A 21,955-nucleotide genomic window follows, 5' to 3' on the forward strand; every position below is an offset into this window, starting at 1 on the left:
AGGTGTCACTTTTCTACATCATCAAAGCTCAGGTGAATTTTCATCATAATGAATCTCAATAATAGTCCGGCATTTAGACAGACTGGGACACGGTTTTAGCGAACGGAAATCTTGACTGTTTCCATGGGTAGATAAGCCTTAGTCATTCTGCTTTGCATTTCTCGCAGCTCTACAATTAAGGTATCTTTGATACCTTCCTTTTTGGCCAACAGAAGCTTAAATGATTAAGTGAAGTGTCTAACGTACTTCAAAAGGACATACCGGGAGTGGCTGGAGGTTGGTGGACTCAGGTAGCTTGCTCTTCGGGTGACGGCCGACACCCTCCAGAATGCTCCTCTGTGCCAGAAGCCACTGAGAGCAAAGGCGCCAGGCCTTGGTCTATTTCAGAATTTTCAGTTGCACGGAGTAAATGCTGTTCCCCACGGGTTATATGCTTAGCTAGTGCTCGTGATGATTCAAATTGAGAGCAAGGGTCTTCCCCCACCTGCAAGTTGGTTACATAAGAGTTACAGGAAACCACCACCTCTGGAGTCCACTAAGTTTGAGTTGAAAACTTAAATAACGCAAGATGGAGATGAGACACAGGAATCATGGCACACACAGACCTCCAGGACCTGCTACGGAAAGCTTTAATCACTCCACGTAGAAACAATACATTCATACATCCAACATGGCTCCCAAGTCTTGACCACCCTCACTGGAACAGTCTATTGTATTTTGTATTTGGCATTAATACAAAACCTTCCTGTTCGTTACCGCCAAGATTTAGGAGACTGTTTCTTATAAACACAGTTTTTTTTCACCCTGAGGCTGATATTACCAAAGTGGAAAAGAAGAGTTACTATCAGCTGGAGTGTATTTAATGCAGAATTTTAAAAATCATTTATTCATGACTCTGGAATGTTTCTCTCCCCACTCCCACCCCCAACACTATGTGAGGACAAGAGAAAAGATGGCAAACGGCGGTGTCTGGTCTGATTACACTGATGATACGATTCTCAACTCGATCTACTGATGAAAACAAAGAGAACACTAACATTGACGAACTCAACACTATCACGTTTAAAAAGGTCATCACGATCAGCCCTTTCTTATAAAAGGGGAGTTGGAGTAGGGTCTCAGACATGAATAACAGCACAGTTGTTACTCACAGTGTCTATCGCAGGGCACTCTGCCTACTAGAGACGAGCCAGCTAGCGAAGTGCAGAGTTCACACCGGTTGCCTTGCAAGTTTCAACCTTGGGCTCTTAGTCTCCTGTAGATCAGATCGGCACGTGTCCAAAGGAGTAACAACCCCCAAAGCTACAACAGTTATCCCATTCAAGTGATACAAGAGGCAATCATGTTAAGTTGGAAAAAAAGAAAAGGTAGCCGTGTTGAAGTGCAGACCATTTTGACATCATTTTGTATGCAAATAACAAGTAAGCAGAAGAAAGAGCTTTTCAGAATCTGACTCCCTGATGTCTCTAAGGTCCTCTTTTGGGAGCGAGTCCGGAGCAGCGGTGTGCCACCTCCCACAAGGCAGCCTGGTGACTTTCCCGCCTTTATTTCCCTGATGACCTCGGCGTGTTTCTAAGATGTGTCCTTTCCAAACACTAACAGCGCTTCATCGAAACCGGCTGTTAGTCTGCACATCAGAATTGGGAAGCGTTTGTTGTCACTTGACTGCAAAGCATTGGACATGCAACTTCCTGAGCACTAGGTACTCCCTGTGCACGACTTACTTTCGGCTGCACAATCACGTGTACTCTGGGCTACGACGAGGATCTGGGGGTATGTGGCAGCTGAAGAATTACACACCTAATCATGCTCCCTACTCCTCATTTGTATTATTCCTAGATGCCTTCCCAGTTCAAGTGAGGGAACGAGCGTCCCAGGCATAGACATTTACTGGATTTTTCTTGAGAAGTTAAATTACGTTCACTACCTTTCAGCCCAAACGGAGTGAAGATGATGGAGAGGGAATTTAGTATTAAACTGAGTTAGAAAAAGGTTTCTCAGAAAAGATACCAGTGTTCTTTTTTTTTTCAGGTAGAATCATAGAAAATCAAGGTTGGAAAAACACTTAACAGTCGTATGGCCAATTCCCCCACCTGACACCCAAACTCCTGTGTGACATCTCTGCCTTGTTGCTGTCCAGCCTCTGCTAGAATAGCTTGAGGGGCTGTTCCAACATCACTCAGCCCTCCTTAAAACAGAAGAGCCAAACAGATGCAGCAGGTAAGCAAACTTCCACTGGGCGCGATTATGCATTATACCTAACTTTTCAAGAGAGTTAGCAGATTGTCAACTGCTGCTCAAAAGAGTAACCCAGCTTTGTTCCAAGCATCCCAGGCTTTCTGCAGACGATTCAAAATGGGGAGATACGATTTAGAAGTGTGGATTTTATAAATCCTTGCTGAATAGCTGTGGGGGGGGCGGCAGATAAAAAAAATCTCTTAGAAGTAATCATTGTAGGGACCCCAAAACAAAGGGAAAGTATGTGTTTTAAATAATAAATAAAAGTTTCATTCTGAAGATGCAATAAAAGCCTTGTGCAGTAAGTCTTGGTACAAGAATTCAGGAGCGCTGGGGGATGACGCGCGGGCTGATTACAGTCAGTTCAGCAGAAGAGGAGGAGAAGGGCTAGGCCGAGTGTGCAGCCTGCCGCCCGAAGGCACCGGGAGCAGGGCGCCCTGTCCTGATCCTCCCCTTCTGGCTTGTCTGGCAGCACTGCCAACGATTCTCTTGTTTCTATTTCCCTCAAGGTACTCAGGCTGCTTCAAGGTTTTGAATTCCACCCCTCTTCGGAAGACTAACAAGGCAACACGTAGATCGGTGCACCATCATCTCAGAATTCGTTTACAAAGGCTCAGTTCCTCTGAAGGGACACCTTTATGCCTATATTTTTATTTTTTGAACATACATATGAATCAGTCTATTTGAGCTGAAAACATTTACCCTGAAGACACGGATGTAAACGTTAAAGATGGAGGGACTCAGCTGATTGCGTTCTGAGCGCTGTCTTTCACCCCAGGTGTTAAAACAGCAATGGTATCGATCTGTAACAAAGATGAGTAATGGACAAAAACAAACAACAAACCAACCCTAAAGTCAGTATGTCTTTTTATAGGGCGGCCCCTTTCTTTCATATCTGTTTCAAAACGATCAAATAATTAACATTGAGCAGCTAGGTGACCGGCAAGCAGATCTCCCTGCGAAAAATAAAACTTCTTCGACCATGGAAGCTTGGAAATGAAATCAATGAAAGTCTATCAAGTACTCGGGGTAGATCTGGTTGGCGTCGAACACCACGAAGACCCTGGGATTCCAGGTGTCATCCACACAGCTGTCATACAAATTCACGTAGCTCCCGTCTTTGGAAGGAGGGCGCACGTATTTGGAGTCTCCGTTTATGTAATCTCCAATCAGCACTCGGGCAAGAAACATAGATTTGTACGTTCTAAACAGATGCTGCTGTTGCAGGGTTACGCCGTGAATCTGGAATGTGTTTCCGTGCTTTACGTCATCTTTGCAGAAGCGGCTGGCATAAGCAGCATCTCGAGCAAAATAGGTTCCTTAAACAAAAAGGAGCCCGAAGAGCCAAGATTACTCCAAGGAGTGTATGAAACACAAGCAAAAAAAACACTGTGATTGTTAGGGCGGGGAGACACACAGAATTGTGTAACAGGAATAGACATGGAATTTCCTCGCCGGTAGGTTTTAAAGAAAAGAACAGAAATCCGTCTGTTATGGACAGCTGTGATGCAGGCTGCCACTGGCATAGATCTGTCAGTACAGACCAGAGTCCCCACCACCACCACCAGCCCCGTCCCCACCAAAACGTAGCAACCAGACTTGTGTTTTCAAAAAGAGCCTCATAAAGAAATCCAGTACGTAGATGGATACAAATGGTTTCTGTGATCACAAGTGACAGGACCTGCCTTGTCACTGCTCGGACCTCCCTCCCACTTCTGTTTCCTTCCACCCTTTCCCCATCCACCACCCACCCATCCAAGCAGCCACTGGAGAGCACAGTGAAGCCAAGGGTCTGCAGAGATGATTTCAAACCCCAAGACATCACATTTCTGTGCTACCGGGTAACTGTTCAATAATACTTCTGGAGCTGAGAGAACCCCATATCCAGGAAAAGATTTCTGGAGAGTGTGATCCTATTCACACCTGAACGTTCCAGAAGGACAAGCTCACTTGTCCGCTGCCTAAAGAGGAAACCTCCACGAAGAATCCGACTCTTCCAAAGGGGTAGGCCTAGGAGGCTGACATCATGAAGGGAATACTTACCCTAAAACATTTCGGAAATGAACTGCAAAGTCTCCTATTACCCAAATCCGACGGGACTTAATGTAACACCTTTCTGATCCTCTTACAGTTAAATAAATGGGATGGCCTTTAAAGTCGTTATTTTAAAAATTAATTTACTCTTAAAAATGTAGCACCTCATGGGCTTCCCTGGTGGCGCAGTGGTTGAGAGTCCGCCTGCCGATGCAGGGGACACGGGTTCGTGCCCCGGTCCGGGAAGATCCCACATGCCGCGGAGTGGCTGGGCCCGTGAGCCATGGCCGCTGAGCCTGCGCGTCCGGAGCCTGTGCTCCGCAATGGGAGAGGCCGCAGCAGTGAGAGGCCCGCGTACCACAAAAAAAAAAAAAAAAAGAAAAAAATGTAGCACCTCCTGATCCTGAGTGGTAGCCAGTTCTCTTGCTGGAGGAAAGGTACAAAATAAGGACCAAGCAGAGAAATGCCCAGCCCTTCCCTTCTCCCCTCCCCTCTCCTTAGTTTGCTTGAGTAGTGAGCACAAACTGGAGAACTTAGACTTTCACAACATTAGAAAAAAGGCGAGGATTTCCCCCATGCTCATTAATATTCCTACCTATCATTTTTTTAAAAACAAAACAAAAAAAATAGACCTACGTACAATGTACACATTAATTGATTTATTTTATAGTGCTCTGTGTACTTGACATAAAACAGTTCACTGTATGGGTTTATCCATGGAAAGGACTTATGCATGGAAAGTAAACGTCATCATGCAAAAATCAGCTAATCTGGACATGATGCCCCATCTGAATGACTGGGACTTGGAGGGTTATCTAATCTGGTAGAGGTGTAAAAAGTCTTCCTTCCATCTTGCACACGCAGGAAGTGGTTTTTCGGTGTCTCAGAAACTCTGAGGGTGTGCCAGGAACCCAGTACAGTAACTTTTAACTTAGTGACTCTCAAGCCCCTGAGATACAAACAGTCAATCCTCTCTCAGGAGAGGAGATTCTCTTCTAGCGCTCCAACTGGATTCTGATAGTTACCTTTTCCAAAGAGAGCACCGTGTATACCATTGATTCTCCAATCAAAGTTATGAATGCAAATTGCTTCCACAAATTCACTGCTGGTGCCATGAAACAGCATCTGTTCATTAATCTGGGGCACGCCTCTTTTTTTCTTGAGCTGAGCCTTTTTCCTAAAAACACAATACACAGACACAAAACACACAGATATCTACCATAAGTGGCATTATTAATTTTTCAAGGAGCAAACCTCAACAGAAAGGGTAAAACAGAACACAGTTCTTTAACATACATCATAAGTGGACAAATAGCTCTGGAAAAAAAAAATAATCTCAAATGATCTTGGACACATAAATCATCTCATCAAAAATTATTAGTTAATATTGACACTGAATGTTGAAAATTATACCAAAAACTATAGATATCCCAGACAATGCCCCATCATAGTAAAGTGACTGATCGCCTAAACCAGCCAAGCTTTACAGATGCCTAAAAATGACACTACAAACAGTAAATAATACATAGTTCACAGAGTCTTTAAACAGTGAATTCCTTGAGCACGGACCATGCCTTAATCTTTTTATCCCCACGGTAGGACATGTTGGTTAAACTGAACGGAACTTTGCATCTTAGGGCTGGAAGGGACATGAAGCCATCCAGTTCAAACCTCTTGCCAATGGACAATCCTCTTCCAACACATAAAATGCTATTCAATGTAGGACTTATTGTAATAGTAAAAAAACAAACAAACTGAAAACAGCCTAAAATTCTTTCACAGCAAAATGAATAATTATATATTTATACATGAAAGTTAAAATAATGAACTAGATCTATAAGTATTAACATAGATACCTCTTGAAAAATAATGTTTAATGTAAAAAGAATGATGCAAAAAGAGACTTCTATCTCAAAATAATAATGCATATTGTAGAGGTATACAAACATAGGTATAACAAATATAAAAACATGGATAAGAAGGTATCACAGCAACTTGAGGGCGAAAGAAGGAGGAGAGGATGGGGATGGGGGAAACACTCCACCTTGATCTCTAATGCTGTGTATCTTAAAAAAAAAAAAAAAAAAACCCAGACACAAAGATGAAGAAAATGTCACAAATATTAAAATGTCAAATCTGATTGGTAGGTACATGGGTGTCTGTAAACTGTTGGCTGCATTTTCATTTAAACATATTTCATTTAAAAGATGTCTTAAAGATGAAAAAGAACCCTCCCCCGTTAGCTCTGCAATGAGAGCTGCCCCGCCCCCGGCGCTCCCCGCCCTGCACAGCGGCCAATCTACTGGCCATCAGCTGTAATCGTGAGAAAGTCACCCCCGACGGTGAACCAGAACCTGCCTCCCTGGTCCTTCTACTGTCGTCTCAGTTATTCCCTTCTGAACACAGAACAACCAAACACTTAACACAAAACAACTCCAAGTATCCAGGAATAACTCTGGACACTGATAGGTTTCCTTCCCCAGGCGAACAGACGCCACTGTCTCAACTATTCCTCCCATGGCATAGCTTCTAGGCCTTTCTCCACCCTGGACAGCCTTTAGTGGGCAGGAATCTGCTGGACACCTTCTAGTCCGAAAACGCTGGGAAGAAACAGAAACAGGGCCTAGATGTCGTGGGACGGCGCCCAGCTGAGCTCGCTCTGCACCAGGCATCATGCTACTGATGGAAGCTTGCAGTCAGTTAAAACTGCTGGCGCTTTCCCAAAGCAGGCTTCTCTCCACTCGCCACATTTGTGCAACTGATTTCTAAATCTCACGCAATAGGTTTATTTCAATTAAGCTTTATCTTGATATAGTAATTTTAAAAGTACAGAATTTATAAAGAGCAGGCAGCTTAGGGACTGTTCGGGGTTGGGGGGAAGGACGCTTGCCCTTAAATGATGAGAGAATGGAAATGCACACGGTCCTTCTCAGAGCCCTCTGGCAGCATGTATCAAAATTCAAATGCATACGCTTTCATCTACTGGAGACAGTCTTCTCAGACCATTAAGCATGACGTTGGGAGGATGTGCATTAAACAAACATTTATTTCAGAAAAAGCCAGCATGTTTTCACAAAGAACAAATTATGCCAACTTTCTTTTTAGACCTTTATGTACTGTCTGCCTTGTTTTTTTTACAATGCACATTTGTTGCTTTTCTAACTAAGAATAAAATCTTTTTAAGAGAAGATAATCACATTTGTTTAGACTCACTGTTTCAATCTTCCAAGGTCTTTCTGACTCCTGATTAATTCACCCTACAAGTAAGCTTCCCCTTCTAGTTTTGAACCTTCCACAAGCGTGATAAGCAAGTCTCCTACATTTTCATCCACATTCCTGACAGAGATGTGGAAGGGCTCAAGAGGAAAGCATGCATGCCATTCAAGTTACTCTTTGATAAGACTTTTAACCAGATGTTACTTTTTCCCTTTGTATGGTCACCCGGCACCCAGCTCTCCATCTTGCCTCCATCGTAAGGACCTTTCTCAACCACTCGTAGAAATCAAGTTACACTGTCTAAGGGCCTTATCCACCTACCACTATGGCAGTCCTCTTGGTTAGTGGAGCATCAGTGAATTCATTCGGGTTTTTTCTAAGTAAACATGTCTTTAACATACGTCCTTCAAATATTAAGCTTCACGGTCTGTAATGACTAGAATCCACGCTATAATCAGGATATTCACTCAGCACTACTTTTCAGGTGCAGATTAGAATGAACTTTGGTTTGAAAATTCACTCGAGTCTCTCTTAGATAAGATAAATGAAGTGGTGGTTAGTGAAAGAGCCGGAAGTGTGGGCACTGAAACTCTGCTCAGTCACTGGATGGGTACAGCGTCTATGGGATGGGGTGATCACAGCTCTGCACCCCCCATGGTGTGCACGGTTTACTTTAGTGCCCATCGCCAAGGCACCCAGGACATGCGGAGACTCACACTATGACCTTGATCTAGAAAGGCTAACGTTGGGTTCCAGGGCCTCTTGGGCTCCAGTTAAACCTTCAGGGAAAGTCACAGATTGAAACCGAACTAGGTTCTCCACCACCCTGCCCACCTTTGCCCAACCCCACACTCATCTCTGAACTTACTGAAAATGCTGTTGCACCCACTTCTCAAAGATGTCTTAAAAGTACCCTCCCCCCCAGGGACTAGGGTGCCAACCGGGCCAGGCTGGGTGTGCCCCACATTCCAAATGCAGCAGGAAGAGCTTCGCGCTCTGGACTGAAATAGGTTCGTCCAGTTTAGACAGCGGTTCTCCCTCCTGGCTGAACACCAGAATCACTTGTAGACCTTTTTAAAGATAAAACTGTCAGAACGCAGAGGCTCTGATTCAGTGGCTCTGGGATGGGTGACAGATGCCCATACAGGTTAAAGAGCTTCCCCAGGTGATTTTGACAGGCAGCCAGGATGGAGAACCTCGCACCTAAATCAGCATTCTTAACAAAGCAGCAGCCTTCCCTGCTCTTATTTCCTGCTGCCTTATCCTTCCCAACCCTGGACCAATCCAACCGTCTCCCATCACTGCTTTAGAATTGGGAGGCTGGAATCAATCAAACAACATCGCCATGGTTCCCACCCCATATCCGCACATTCCCACGTCAGCTCAGCCCTCGACACTGATGGAGACCCCATGGTTCCCAGGTTAGCTCTTTCTCCCCTCCGTGTTCCACAGTGGCTGTTTCCTCTCTCTGCTTTTCCTCTCTCTCCCTCACATCCCCCTCCCTAGCACCTCATTCTCTGCAGGAGACCTCACTTCTTCCTTCCCCAAGGAAACAAAGTATCAGGGAGAACTCCCTGACCTACCTCATCTCTGATCCCCTCCCCATCCTCATCTGTATATCTAACTGGACCACTCTGTCTCTCTCCTTCTGACCCGCGTTCTCTGAATCCCACCCCATTACCCCTCCCTCTCTCTGCTGTCTGGGCCTCTCACTGCTGCGGCCTCTCCCATTGCGGAGCACAGGCTCCGGATGCGCAGGCTCAGCGGCCGTGGCTCACGGGCCCAGCTGCTCCGCGGCATGTGGGATCTTCCCGGACCGGGGCATGAACCCACGTCCCCTGCATCGGCAGGTGGACTCTCAACCACTGCGCCACCAGGGAAGCCCTCTGCTGTCTTTTAAACTCTCCCTCTGCATAGGTCCTTTCCTATAATAATGTAAATATCCTCAGGTCTCTCCCATCTTTAAATTCGAAAAACAAAACCAAGCACGCGTCCCACGCCCACATCACCATCTTCTCACGTCTCTCACTCTTCACTGCCGAGCGCCTTGAAACAGTTGTCAACGTTTGCTGTACACACAGTATAGCATCTACCAACGGTGCTCTCGCCTAGGGTACCAAGGACATTTTATTGCAAAATCCAAAGGACATTTTCAACATTCATCTTTCTTGGCATCTCTGCCGTATGTGACCCTGAGGATGACACATACTTGTGTCACCCACGTTCTTCCTTTGGCTCCTGTGACTCCACATTCTATGGGTTTTCTTCCACTTTATGTGGTTACTTCTCAGTCTCCTCCCTGAGCTTTCTCGTCCTCTGTTCATCCCTTTCAGAGTTTGGTCCTTACCCCCTTCTTTTCCTAATCGACATAAAATACCTGGTCATCTTATCAATTCCTTTGGCTTCTATGACCCCACACTTTCCAGTAACTCCAAAACCTTTATCTCTGTCTACACTGCTCTCTTGAGCTCCCAACCCATGTATCAACTGCTAACCCTGCCCCGTCCTCCCCAGACCAAAACCCGTTCCTACCCATTTCCCTCAGTCAATGAGAACAAATAAGTCTGAATCCCTGGAGCTATCTTTCCCATCTCCCCCACCTCCCCTAATGTGCGTGTCCCCATCACGCACATTAAATCGAGTACCAGGCAACATCATTCTACATCTTTAATATCTCAGAACAGTCCTCTTCACTGCAGTGGTACCGAGAGCACCTTGGCTCAGGCCATCCAGTGTGTCACATTTGTAACAACTGAAACAATTTCCTAAGTTGGTTGGTCACCCTTCTGTGATCCTTTTAAACCAGTCTCTCAGCCTCAGCGCTGCTGACTGTTTTGGGCTGCGGAGCTCTTTGTTGTGTGGCCTGTCTTGTGCCTCGCAGGATGTGTAGCATCCCTGCCCTCCACCCCGCAGATGCAGTGGTAGCCCCCGCCTCCTACCCCACGACAATCAAAAACAGCTCCAGGCACTGCCAAACGCCCCTGGTAGGCAAAATCACCCCTGAGAACCACTGCTTTAAACGCCTTCTCCACTGTGCAGCCTGATAAATCATTTTTCTAAAATGCACACCAGCTCCATCACTCTCTTGCTTGAAGTCCTGCAATGGCTTTCCACCATCCCAGGGAAAAGACCCAAACCCCTTAGTTTGTTTACAAGGCCCCGCGTGGCCTGGCCTGTGCCAACCCTCTGACCCAGACGCCAGGTCAGTCCAACTCATAAGGCTGATGGAGAAAATCACACGACCACCCAGTGGGTCTCCCACAAACCCCTGCATGCTCTACCTCCTGAGTCCTTTTCTAGCATCTTCTCTCGCCATCCATCCTATCTTCTGTCCTATTTGAAATCCTCTCAATGTTCTACATTCCCCCTCGTCATCGATCTCTGGCCCGTGCTGCTCCCGATGCCTGGGGTGCCCTCCCCTCTCCTCCCGCATCCAGCCTAGATGACACTGGCTTAGGAAGTGCTCCGTGACACCCCACACACAACCTACTTCTGTCCAAGCTCTGGTCCTGTGCACTCTTACATCCCGAGTGCCTAGAACGGTGCCTGGCACAAAACTGGTTCTGGAACATGTTTCTGGAAGAAGGGAGGAAGGAAGGAAGGCCTGGACAACATGCAAACTGACATCTATCTGCTGGACTCATGTGGGCTTCCCACCTGTACAGTGAGTCACAGGTTACGTGACAATGGGGTGGATGAGTTTATTTTCGTCCTTCAGGCAGAGATCAGAATGACAGGCTGTCCTTAAAATGTGACTCAGTATTTTCTGCTGTCATGGCAGGTGGCAGGTTCATTTCCCATCACAGATTTCTATAGGCCGACCTCACATAACATCATGAATGGCATCTACAGAGTAAAAACATCTCCACTGAGATTCTTAGTATATGATGTGTTGGCGATTCGCTGGAAATTTCTACCACTAGGAATTAATTGAGGTCTCAAATTACGAGGAAGACTGACAGGAATTCCACCTCAGAGGCCCGATTAAGAAGAAGGAATTAAGTCTTCATCAGAACATTTTAGGAAAACTTACTTTACTCACTGAGAGAATAAGATCAAAGAAGACGGAGGCTTCCATCCTCCATTATCCCCTGAATAAAACCTAAACTCAGGGCTTCCCTGGTGGCACAGTGGTTGAGAATCTGCCTGCCAATGCAGGGGACACGGGTTCGAGCCCTGGTCTGGGAAGATCCCACATGCCACGGAGCAACTAAGCCCGTGCACCACAGCTACTGAGCCTGCGCGTCTGGAGCCTGTGCTCTGCAACAAGAGAAGGCCGCGACAGTGAGAGAGGCCCGTGCACCGCGATGAAGAGTGGCCCCCGCTCGCCACAACTAGAGAAAGCCCTCGCACAGAAACGAAGACCCAACACAGCCCAAAATAAATTTAAAAAAACAAAGAAACAAAAAAACCTAAACTCAGTTAAACTCAGTATTGTCAGAAATAAAAGTGGGCTGGGCCCAAAGACTCAAAATTACAAAGAATACAAGCTGAAAACCCTTATTTTATAATATAAACTATTATGAGAATAAAACCTGGAGTTTACTCAGGCTGTAGGAACTGACCTACCAGAAGCATCAAAGAATTCCGCATATTATCACCAAACAAAAGTCAGCCTCATTTTCAAGTATATGAGAATGAAATGAGTTAAGGCCTGGGATTTGCTTTAAAATACTTCAGCAACAACAATAACATAGCAAAAGAGGAGATAGATTATGATGGTAAATCGAGATAAATGTTAAATCAGGATGATGGATACACAGGGTTCATGACATTAGACTCTATACTTGAAATTTCCCTGACTAAAGGTTAAATGCTTGTATTAAAAAATATTAGAAATCAAACCTTGAACACAGATTTAATAAAAGTATTTCAGAAAATCACTTATTTTAAGTAATGCTTATTACTGTTATTACATTATATTATAACGTTATTCAAAAAACTACAGCACGATGTGTTCATGTGGACAATACCTGTTAAGTTTCTTGTAATGGGCTTTATTTTTAGGTTAAGTGCACACCAAGCAATCCAATGGGTCATTTCCAACCTAAATTGAGTAATGAATGGAGATTTCAAATCTAGAACATAAACTCTGGGCTAAGCAGGGAATTTGAAGGTACGTTTTACAATGTCCTTCAAAACTAAAAACAAGCAAATGACTTACAGGCTGGGAAGTCTGAGCCAACAAAGTCATAGTAACAGAACTAAACAGCTCCCCAGACCCCCTGGTAATGCTGATTCAGCCACGATGCCCAGCTCGAAACTCTGAAAGCAGTGCAGAAGAGGCTGTCGGACAGTGTTGCACGGGATGCTGGTGCTGGCTTACAGAGCAGCTCTCCCTGAGGATGAGGAAGAGAGCTGAAAAACCAGGTCAGAACACGCACAGTGCGTCTACACAGCTCACGTGGTGGTGCCACTGACAATGAATATGATTAAACATTTGCGCTTCACTGTCCCTGAGACTGTAAAAGTCTCAGAGGCCAAGGAGGGGGTTCAGAGTAGAAACTGTCTCACCTGCAAAAGAACTCCCACAAGTCTAGGTTTTGAATTCTCTGAATTCTTTTAATTCTGTTGCGATCCACTGTTTTCCCAAAGAGACTAGCAACTTCATTGTATTCGTGTGTTTGATTGTGCAAAGGAATGAGCTGGAAAGAGAAGTTTGCACAGTTTTACTGGGGTCCTTTCCAATCTCTCCCACCTGCAGCTGGTCAGCGCTGCTCTCACCTGGTAGGGCAGGTCGGTATTCACATTCTCCCAGTGGAGTGGCATGGGGATGGCCTCATTTTCACAGATATAACTTTAAACAGAAAAGACAAAACAAAATATTAGAAGCTGATTAGAATCACTGTCAATGACTTAGACGTTTTCTCCCGAGCTGAATTGCCACGCTGCGCTATTGTGACAAATGCAATTAAGTGTAGTCCTTGGTTTCTTTATTTTAAAATATTTATTGAATATTTGCTTGTGTGCAGCTTTTTAGGGGCTGAATTAAGAAATCTGATGGGAAACGTCTAATCCTACATAACATTAAAATTTCAAAAACAGTCGTTTAATTCGGTCTTGTTTTTCTTATTTTTTCAGAATTTCTTTTAAATGGAGGAAGATTTTAGGTGAAGAAAAGGAATTTCCAAGAAGAAAATCAAAAATTCTTGATTAAAAAAACAAACCTCTTTAACAGATGTATACTGCCTATTAAATACCATCCAAAACCCTCGGCCGCGCGCTCAACATCCTTCAAGATCTAACGCAAACCTAAAGCTTTCCCTCTTTATTGTCCCCTATCCCCCGGCACGGTCCGCATGAACTCACTCGGTCCGCATGAACCATGTGTAAGCCACTGGACGTGAACACAGAAAAAGACAATGATCTTGGCGAGCTGGATGGCAAAAGGCTGTGACTGATAATATTGATAGGAATCCTTTCTGGTGACTGCAGGCTACGGAAGACATTCATAAATTTCAAGTCTATCTTTAGCGTATGTTTTAACTCATTTTAACTTTGGGAAGATCCCACAATCGTATGATTTAAAGATGAATAGGTATAAAAAAGTGAACGGTGGATGGTTTCCCTCCCACTCCAGTCCTTGGTCTTCTCACCTCTTGCTCTTCTCACTTCTCACCTCTCGCCTCCATTCCAAGTAATCACTGCTTTTAGTCTCTTGGGTATTCTTCCAGAACTTCTCTAGGTTAACACAAGCCTTTTTTTTTTTTGGCACACACGAATGGTAGCATAATCATGTGTCTTTTGCAGCTGCTCTTTTTTTCCACTGACTATGTTCTTAGAGATCCTTGCGTATCAGTAGGTGAGAGAGCATCCTAGCACAGAGCCTGGCACACGGCAGACACTGTTGCGTGGATGCTCTCTTACCCACTGATATGCAAGGATACCACCCCTACTGATTACAAGTCCCCTACTGATGACATTTAGCCTTTTTCAACTCTTTGCTACTGTTAAGGATGCTGCAAAGAACAAGTCTGTCCCTTTGTCACTGTACATGGCCACGAGTCAATTTTCAGGATAACATCTTTGAAATGGCATTTCTGAGTCAAAGCATATATTTATTCCTGATTTTGACAGAAGCTGTCAAGGTGCCCTCCTCGAAGGCTATACTCATTGGCATTTCCTCCAGAAATGGAGAGAACACCTATTTGCCAACAACCTCTCCAAAGGAGTGTGCTGTCAAACATGAGAATTTTTGTCAATCTGATGGTAAGAAATAATCTGGTATAATTTGTATTTCTCTTAGTACGAGTGAGGTTGCATGAACCGTTCAAATTCTTCAAAGAATTCTTCTGTTCTCATCCTACTAAGGGGTTGCTGGTCTTCTACTTAGAGATTCCAAAAAGTACTTCAAATACTATACAGGTGAACCCTTTGACTGGGATACCGAGTAACAATACGTTTCCCAGGTCTTCTTTGTTTTCTTTGTATTTTTACTTTGCCTGATGTATCTTTTAGCCATGGAAAATATTTTTGTTTGTTTGTTTAATGTTTGTAGCCTTAGTTAATTATAAATTCCTTGTCAATAGGAAATGTACTATTCACCTTGCATGTCAAAAAATGCCCAGTGTATTCCTGTAATAAATAAACATTTGTATATCAATACCTCCTCATCTTCATCACTCTGTATCCTACCTAACTGTTCTTCACTTTTATTATCTTGCTTTTTGTCCTCTGTTGTCGCTAATTCTCTCCCTCTCCTATCTTTGTTCTATGGCTTGTATAGTCTGTGAGAGAACAAAGTGCTTGACCCCATTAAGTGCTTCTCCCCACCAAAGGGTACCAGATATAATAACACACAGTTACAGTAACAATTTTCCATTATTATGTCTCATTTTTCTCCCAGATTCCATACCCTTTGAAGATAAGTAATTCCTTTATTAAAGCCCTTACACTTAAGAATGAGGATGTGATGTAGCTGGTAAGGAAGTAAGATTCTCTCCCTTCCCCAGAAGTACTAGAGCATTCATTATATAAGTACTTGAGTAACTTTTAAATCATGACCCTAAAATGTAAGCCAAAAGTCTCAAGAAGCTAACTGACAGAAACTTTAAAAATTTCTATCTTTAATCCTTTCAAAATATCTCCTTGAAAGGAACAAATGGGCGTCTCCTACAATTCACATGCTAGCATTGTTTCTGTTTCATTTTAAATTCTTTGAACAATGGGAATTTCAATACTTGATTGAGGAATCGTTCCAGAAAACAGGAGACATGCCCTTCAACTCCATTCATATGAGTAACAAATATTTATTCTCTTCTGGCATTTATACTCTCTTTTCAGGCTACAGACGGCAGGAGACAGAAAAAGGAAAACTCGCCACCCAGATCCAGGGGGCAGGAGGCTGTGCCCTTGTCCCATGCACCCCCATCTTCCCAGGTCCCCTTTAATCACTACAGATTTGAAATTACTTCTAGGAGTTGCCCAATGGGGTTCAGTGCAGGTGAAGACACAGTGGGTAATTACCTAGGATTTATGGCCCAAATAACTGGATGGTCCTGTGAGAGTCTTTCCAAGCTAATTAAAACTTACCTCAGTAGGTTATGTTAAGGATTTATAGCAGAGAGCATAAAGCATTTTGTAACTACCATGCAAAGTGCTCTAAAGAATTGAAAAATACAAATATATAAGGGGAAATGAAAAGGACAACAGGAAAGGAAATGCCAGCAGAAAATAACAACACTGCTCTTGCATCAATGAATGTGAAATTCAGTAGAGAAAAGATCGATATTAAGATTATTAAAAATAACCTACCGAAACATTTTCAGTTTATTTGTTCCTCTGTTAAATATTAAGGAAGACAAGAGAGAGAAAAAGCCCACTCTTGCTTTCCACCCCATTCTCTCCACAATACCTGAAAGCACTGATAGAAAAAGGGGCTCTTTTTATTAAGCGCTGTTTTCCGGTGGTGAGATTCATCTGCTTCATTTCTGTGCAAAAAGACAAAGATGTTAGATAAGTCACAGAAACACACTGTGCTACAAATTGTCATGAAAATTTCTAGCCACACTACATGATGGTCAGGGAATCAGGGAGCTTTGGGAGTAGCTACTAAGCACAGTATGTTAGGGATACTTGACCAACATCTGTTTATCATGGCATAAAAAGCAGCTTCATTGCTTGACCTAAGCTCACACAGGAGGAAGCTAACCTCATACATGGCTCGGTATGTAAGGTCTATCCCTTTCTGTACCATACTTGGGTTAAACTGACTTGAAAATCGGAGAGTTCTCAACTTAGGAAAATTAAGAGTACTAGAAAGAGAAAGAAATTACAGTACTGAATCTTCTGGTTGGCTTCTTAAGTGAAAAGTGTTACTTTGATTTCTCCAAAAATTTTGGAAATAATAAAAAAGATACATTACCATGATAAAACATGTACAATTCACAGAGTTTCAAAAATTTGTACATTTCTTGCCTTCTCTTTAAATTGTACACCTAAACCAAAAAAACAGAAAACCTAGCTAGACTCAACACAGACTTATATGAAAGATTCTAGTGATGAAAGACTAATGAACTAACTAAAGTATCATTTTCTTCTTACCTCTGTTCCTCAGCTGTGGCAACATTTACTAGGTCCCCCTCTTCATTCCCACAAAGTTAGGTGCTAAGTCTTAATGTGAGATTCTCGTCAGTCTACCTTGTCTAACTGGCATCATTCCACTCCAAGATAAAGGGGTTCACCCATCCAGGCCAATGCTGTGTGAAGTGCGTTTGTCCTTTCCGTATTCTCCTAGGCTCTGCACACACTGGCGTCTGACCACCGCGCAGGGAAAAAGAAAGGTCATCCCAGCACATGCGGTGAAGCCTGTGCTGCGTTCTTCTCATACTACCTCGTTTTGAGTTTGCTTTTCACCATTGTTACAGAGAAGCCGAGCTGGCTTGTGGCAGAACCATGGGGGCTAACTTTACAAGTGGTACACGGGGAATGCTAATACCTGTGCCTCTGAAACTGTGTCATCACACAGAGGAGCGGGAGCTGGCGCTATCATATGTGACTCCAATTCTTTGATAAAGACTTAAATAAACTGCACCGTCTGAGAGAAAACTTCCAAAAATTACAGCTTACTAGAAAATATTCTTTCAGAAAATGCAGCTTGCTGGGCTACCTACCAAAAGCTCTGAACTCCGTGCTCTACATGAAGCTTGATGTCTGCACATTGCGATGTCTCAGTATGGCTTCAACACTGACAGGTGTACTCAAGACTGAAGTGTCTGCTGACACCTTCCGTCTAAGACAAATGTCGGGCCCCCTTAAAGGCAGCCTATTTGCCTAACGTCGTAAAATATGTTATGCTTAGTCAGGAGTAAGAATCTAATGGCTTTAACTCTTGATTTAAAAAAAAAACTCACTCTGGGGGCACAACAGTCATTAGAGATCTGATTCCATCAGTGTCTTAGTGGACAAATCTCCTGCAGCATGACTGGGCCTTGGATCCTCCAAAGGAATCTCCTAGGGTTTCAACACCCCCCCTCACCACGGTATAGCACTGACTCTGTCATAAGGACTCTACTCACAGAAAATAGGAAAGAACATCTAGAGGCCTGAGCTGTGTGGCAGCCCAAAGGCGCTTTTGTTAAGAAAGTCTCCCCCTCCAGGTTCTGTTTGCCTCTAAGCAGTAAACAGCTGAGGCTGGCAGCTTGAAACTGCAGGGTGAGTCCAACAGGTTTCTCATGGGGTCCCTAAAAACATGCCCATGTATCACGGATGAAATATGAAGCGGGGCTGATTTCCAGATTAGCTGGTTAATCTGTGAAAGAGCCAACAAAATCAGAAAGTGCCAGGAGGCAATGTCCATTGAAGAGTAGTTTTCTAGGAAAGACACCAAGAGATGGGTCATTCAGCTGAACTGTGGTCTTAAAACTCAATCCAGCTACCTATGACTCTGCGTGTAACCTCTCTGATTGATCCTTAAAATCTGACTGATCCTACCTATTTCAAAAAGCTGAGAGGATGATGAATAAAACAATGGCTTAGAGGTGTTTTGTGTTCCTTAGAAGAGAAGCATTACAGGAAAATACATGACAGTCTCCATATATGTTAGTATCTATAAGCATATAAATAACCTTTATAAAAGGCAATGTTGCTCAAAAAGATTTTAAATGTTGAATTTTTTTACAGGTATTTTTATGTGTTACAAAAAGGATTTACTCTGTTGTTTGCAAGTATGTCAACTAATCCTGATTTTCAGAACTGCAGATTTCACCATATCAACATACTAAGAACACACAACTATTAGGGAAAAAGACATACCTGCAAAGTCTATCTTGTAGCTGAATTTGGAAGTAGTAAAAGAAATGGAGCCACAAGGGTTTGTTTTGAAGCTTTTTTCGATATCTTCACTGCTAACTGAACACTGAATGTTGGTATCCGGCTTTAAGACAAACCAGAAAGTTCATTTACCAGCTGTTCACAGGAATGGCTTGGCCACAAAGGCAGTAATGGGGGACGGAGACAGAGTGGAGGGACAGAGGAAACTTACTAATCACCTGTTCTAGTTCCCAACACACGGGGAGAATCACAGCTAAGACAGCATATGGAAAATAGCTTAAGGATTTCCAGCAAAGAAACTTCGGTAACTGGTTATAAGGACTTTTTCCAAAGTATTACAGTGTTTCCAAATTATTGCCAAAATTACACATCTTAAGTGGCTCAAATCAAATCTTCCTTAAGTAGCCTTGTAAGCAAAAAAAAAAAAAAAAAAAAAAAAAAAAATCCACAAGCTCTTGAATATGGGTTCAGGTCTCAGCTTAACCGTTAACGAGCTGTGTGACTCAAGACCAATTACAGTAACTTTTCTGAGTTGCACTGTCTTTGGCTGTAAGGCAGAGTGCTAGCATCTGCTTTCGGGTTGCTGTGAGGCTGGAGGAGAAGACATCTCTACACCCTCTAACCTAACACCAGGAGCACAGAGGCGTTTAAGACCGGCTTGGTCGCTTCCCCTTCCCTTTGTCCACCAAAGCAGGCCTGGCCTTGCTCCCATGTGCCGAGACCACGTACCCCTCAGTCACGCTTGCACTCTGGACACACAGAAAACACACACCGTTTCTTCTAAGTAAACACTGTGAAAACCTGGGGAAAGGAAAAGGACCAGAAGAATTTCTGATTTTTCTTTTCGTTCCACCCTCTGACTTCCCTGAGGTTTTATTTCTTTCGGGTGCCGCCCGGACTCCCTTTTCACACCAGCACAACGGTGCTCGGTGAGTCTAAACCCCGCCTGCTCCGCCCGAGGGGCGCTACCTGAAACATGTGCCACTTCCCGCACTCTGCCAGGTAAAACCAGCCCCACTGCGTGTCCGACGTGTCCATCTCATCTGTCTCGCTGTTTGCAGTCTTGGATAAGAATTCTTCTGTTCTGTGAAACATCTCCTGAAGTGCCGGGAAGAGGGAGAGGAAGAAATCGTTCTTTTAATAACCAGTGTGCTTTTCACATATCATTTTTCTTCTCACAAAGAGCTGTATTCCAACAGTGATGTTGACAAATAGCATTCTATCTCTCATACTGGCTCTGAAGATAAACATTTTAAAATGTTAAATTATCACATCTGCACATCTTTCTTGGACATGGGCCTTAACATTCCAGTTTTTTAGCAGCAACTGCTACAGAAATGATTTGGGTCTTTTGGGTTAATTGCTTATAGGAAAAATTCCATAGTGGACTGTTTAGAAAGAAAAAGGAAAGATTCAGTTTGGGATTATGAAATAAACCACAAATTTAATTTTTTGTTTAAACTGTCCACGATCTGATTAAAAAAATCTGGTCTTTATTTTAAAAAATGTTGAATATCCTCACACTTAACAAATAAGACAAACAATCAGACACTTAGGTGGATATATCAATGTCCACGCAACCACTTAAGTAAGCGGTATCAACACCTATAAGCACTCCAGATTCTCAGTTTAATGCCAAGAAATTTCTGTCTTATCAAATGTGCACGTATTTGGTCAAAAGGATCCACTATCACAACTAGTTAAGACCAAATACAACTGATTTTTGTTTTAAATATTCATATTTCGGGAATTCCCAGGCGGCCCAGGGGTTAGGACTCAGCGCTTTCACTGCCGGGGCCTGGGTTCAATCCCTTGTTGGGGAACTAAGATCCTGCAAGTTGCTCAGCGTGGCCAAATAAATAAAGTATTCATATTTCATTTAGTGGCACAGAAAGAGTTTATAACATATAGTGTTGAGTACAAAGAATGTTACGATAAATAGAAATAGTATGATCCGATTTTAATAAAAAATACATCTATATTTACCCACATGAAATACAGATGTGGGTATACGCATATGTACATACACACAGAAAAAGTCTGGATGGATACATCAACACTTATCATAGTTTTTCCTGAATATTAGGATCATAATAACAGTAACCCTTATAGGGCTCTTACTGTGTGCCAGGTGCTGTCCTCAGTACTGCACAAACAATAAGTCATCTGGGCCTCACAACAACCCTTTAAGATATGTACTATTAATACCTCAAATTTATAAATGAGGAGGTCACACAACGTGGAAGCCAGGATTCAAAGCCAGGCAGTCTGGATCCAGGGTCTGTCCATGTAAGCACCATAGAATACTACCTTATACTTCCTTATCAGTGACTTTATAATCTTGCCTATATTATGTACACATTATCTTTGAAAAGTTTTAAACATTCTTGGGTGGAGACTGTGATGAAGAAAAGGCCATCAGAAAAGGGACGAAGAAGTCAGTCAAAGATTCAACTTTATCTGGAATGCGGCTTTCTGTCCTCATTCTTTAAGGGTTTTTAAATTATTAATTTAAATTTGCACAGCTGATACATGAAAATCTCTCCTTGCAAAACACCAGAACCTTTAAGATAAAGCTAGACTCTTTCTGACTATCACCTCCATTCCTGGCGCCTCTCACCTTCCTTCGCCAGGGTTAATCAGTACTGTTTGCTTACTGTGCGACTGTCAGGCTTTGCTCTCTCTCTGCGTGCGTATGCGTGCGTGCGTGCGTGTGTGTGTGTGTGTGCGCGCGCGTTTCATCATATACACACATATAAACTTATACGGTTTCTGCTGATTTGTTAAAAATGTGATTTCCTATATCTCTGTTTTTTTTTTTAAACAAAGAATATGTACTATACTTGGGTAATTTGGAAAATATTTGCTTTACATTTCATTGTTTAAAGTGTACAGAAGTGGTGTAACGTGGGATAAGCTTCCATGGCCTTGTTAAGGCCACAGCTTCCTCCTCACAGAACCTAGATGAAAGGCTCCTTCCTCCCGGGGCTGCTGGGAGAGGTGATGCTCGGTACCACAGTGAAGTACCAGGCACAGTACCTGAGCTCAGGGAATGGGACTTGTTATTTTCTCATCCATGTTTGGAAACTCTCTCCAAGGGATGCTCTGCGATTATGTTCGGGACTTTTCCTTCATGTTTTAAAGTGGATTGGCCACTAAGAAATGAAAACCAGAACACCCTAGGAGCAAGAGATGC

General features: G+C 43.3%; 1 protein-coding gene across 2 annotated transcripts in view; it reads right to left on the reverse strand.

Annotated features, from left to right (window-relative positions):
- Positions 1-606: 606 nt before the first annotated feature.
- Positions 607-21,955, reverse strand: part of PARP11 (poly(ADP-ribose) polymerase family member 11) — a 36,975-nt gene continuing 15,626 nt past the window's right edge. The window contains exons 2-8 of one of the 2 annotated variants that reach the window (XM_027093119.1): positions 19,729-19,857; positions 18,742-18,862; positions 16,343-16,418; positions 13,213-13,285; positions 13,003-13,133; positions 5,298-5,449; positions 607-3,557 (exon numbers count right to left, since the gene is read on the reverse strand). In XM_027093119.1, the coding sequence (XP_026948920.1) occupies positions 3,241-3,557; positions 5,298-5,449; positions 13,003-13,133; positions 13,213-13,285; positions 16,343-16,418; positions 18,742-18,862; positions 19,729-19,857 (999 nt within the window). In that variant the 3' untranslated portion in view covers positions 607-3,240. Of the gene's footprint in view, positions 3,558-5,297; positions 5,450-13,002; positions 13,134-13,212; positions 13,286-16,342; positions 16,419-18,741; positions 18,863-19,728; positions 19,858-21,955 lie in introns of those variants that run through there. The other variant, XM_027093120.1, reaches the window with a different exon arrangement.

The sequence above is a fragment of the Aethalodelphis obliquidens genome, unplaced genomic scaffold (genome assembly GCF_003676395.1).
Source record: "Aethalodelphis obliquidens isolate GAN/ISIS:26980383/991018 unplaced genomic scaffold, ASM367639v1 scaffold83, whole genome shotgun sequence".
Lineage (NCBI taxonomy): Eukaryota > Metazoa > Chordata > Mammalia > Artiodactyla > Delphinidae > Aethalodelphis > Aethalodelphis obliquidens.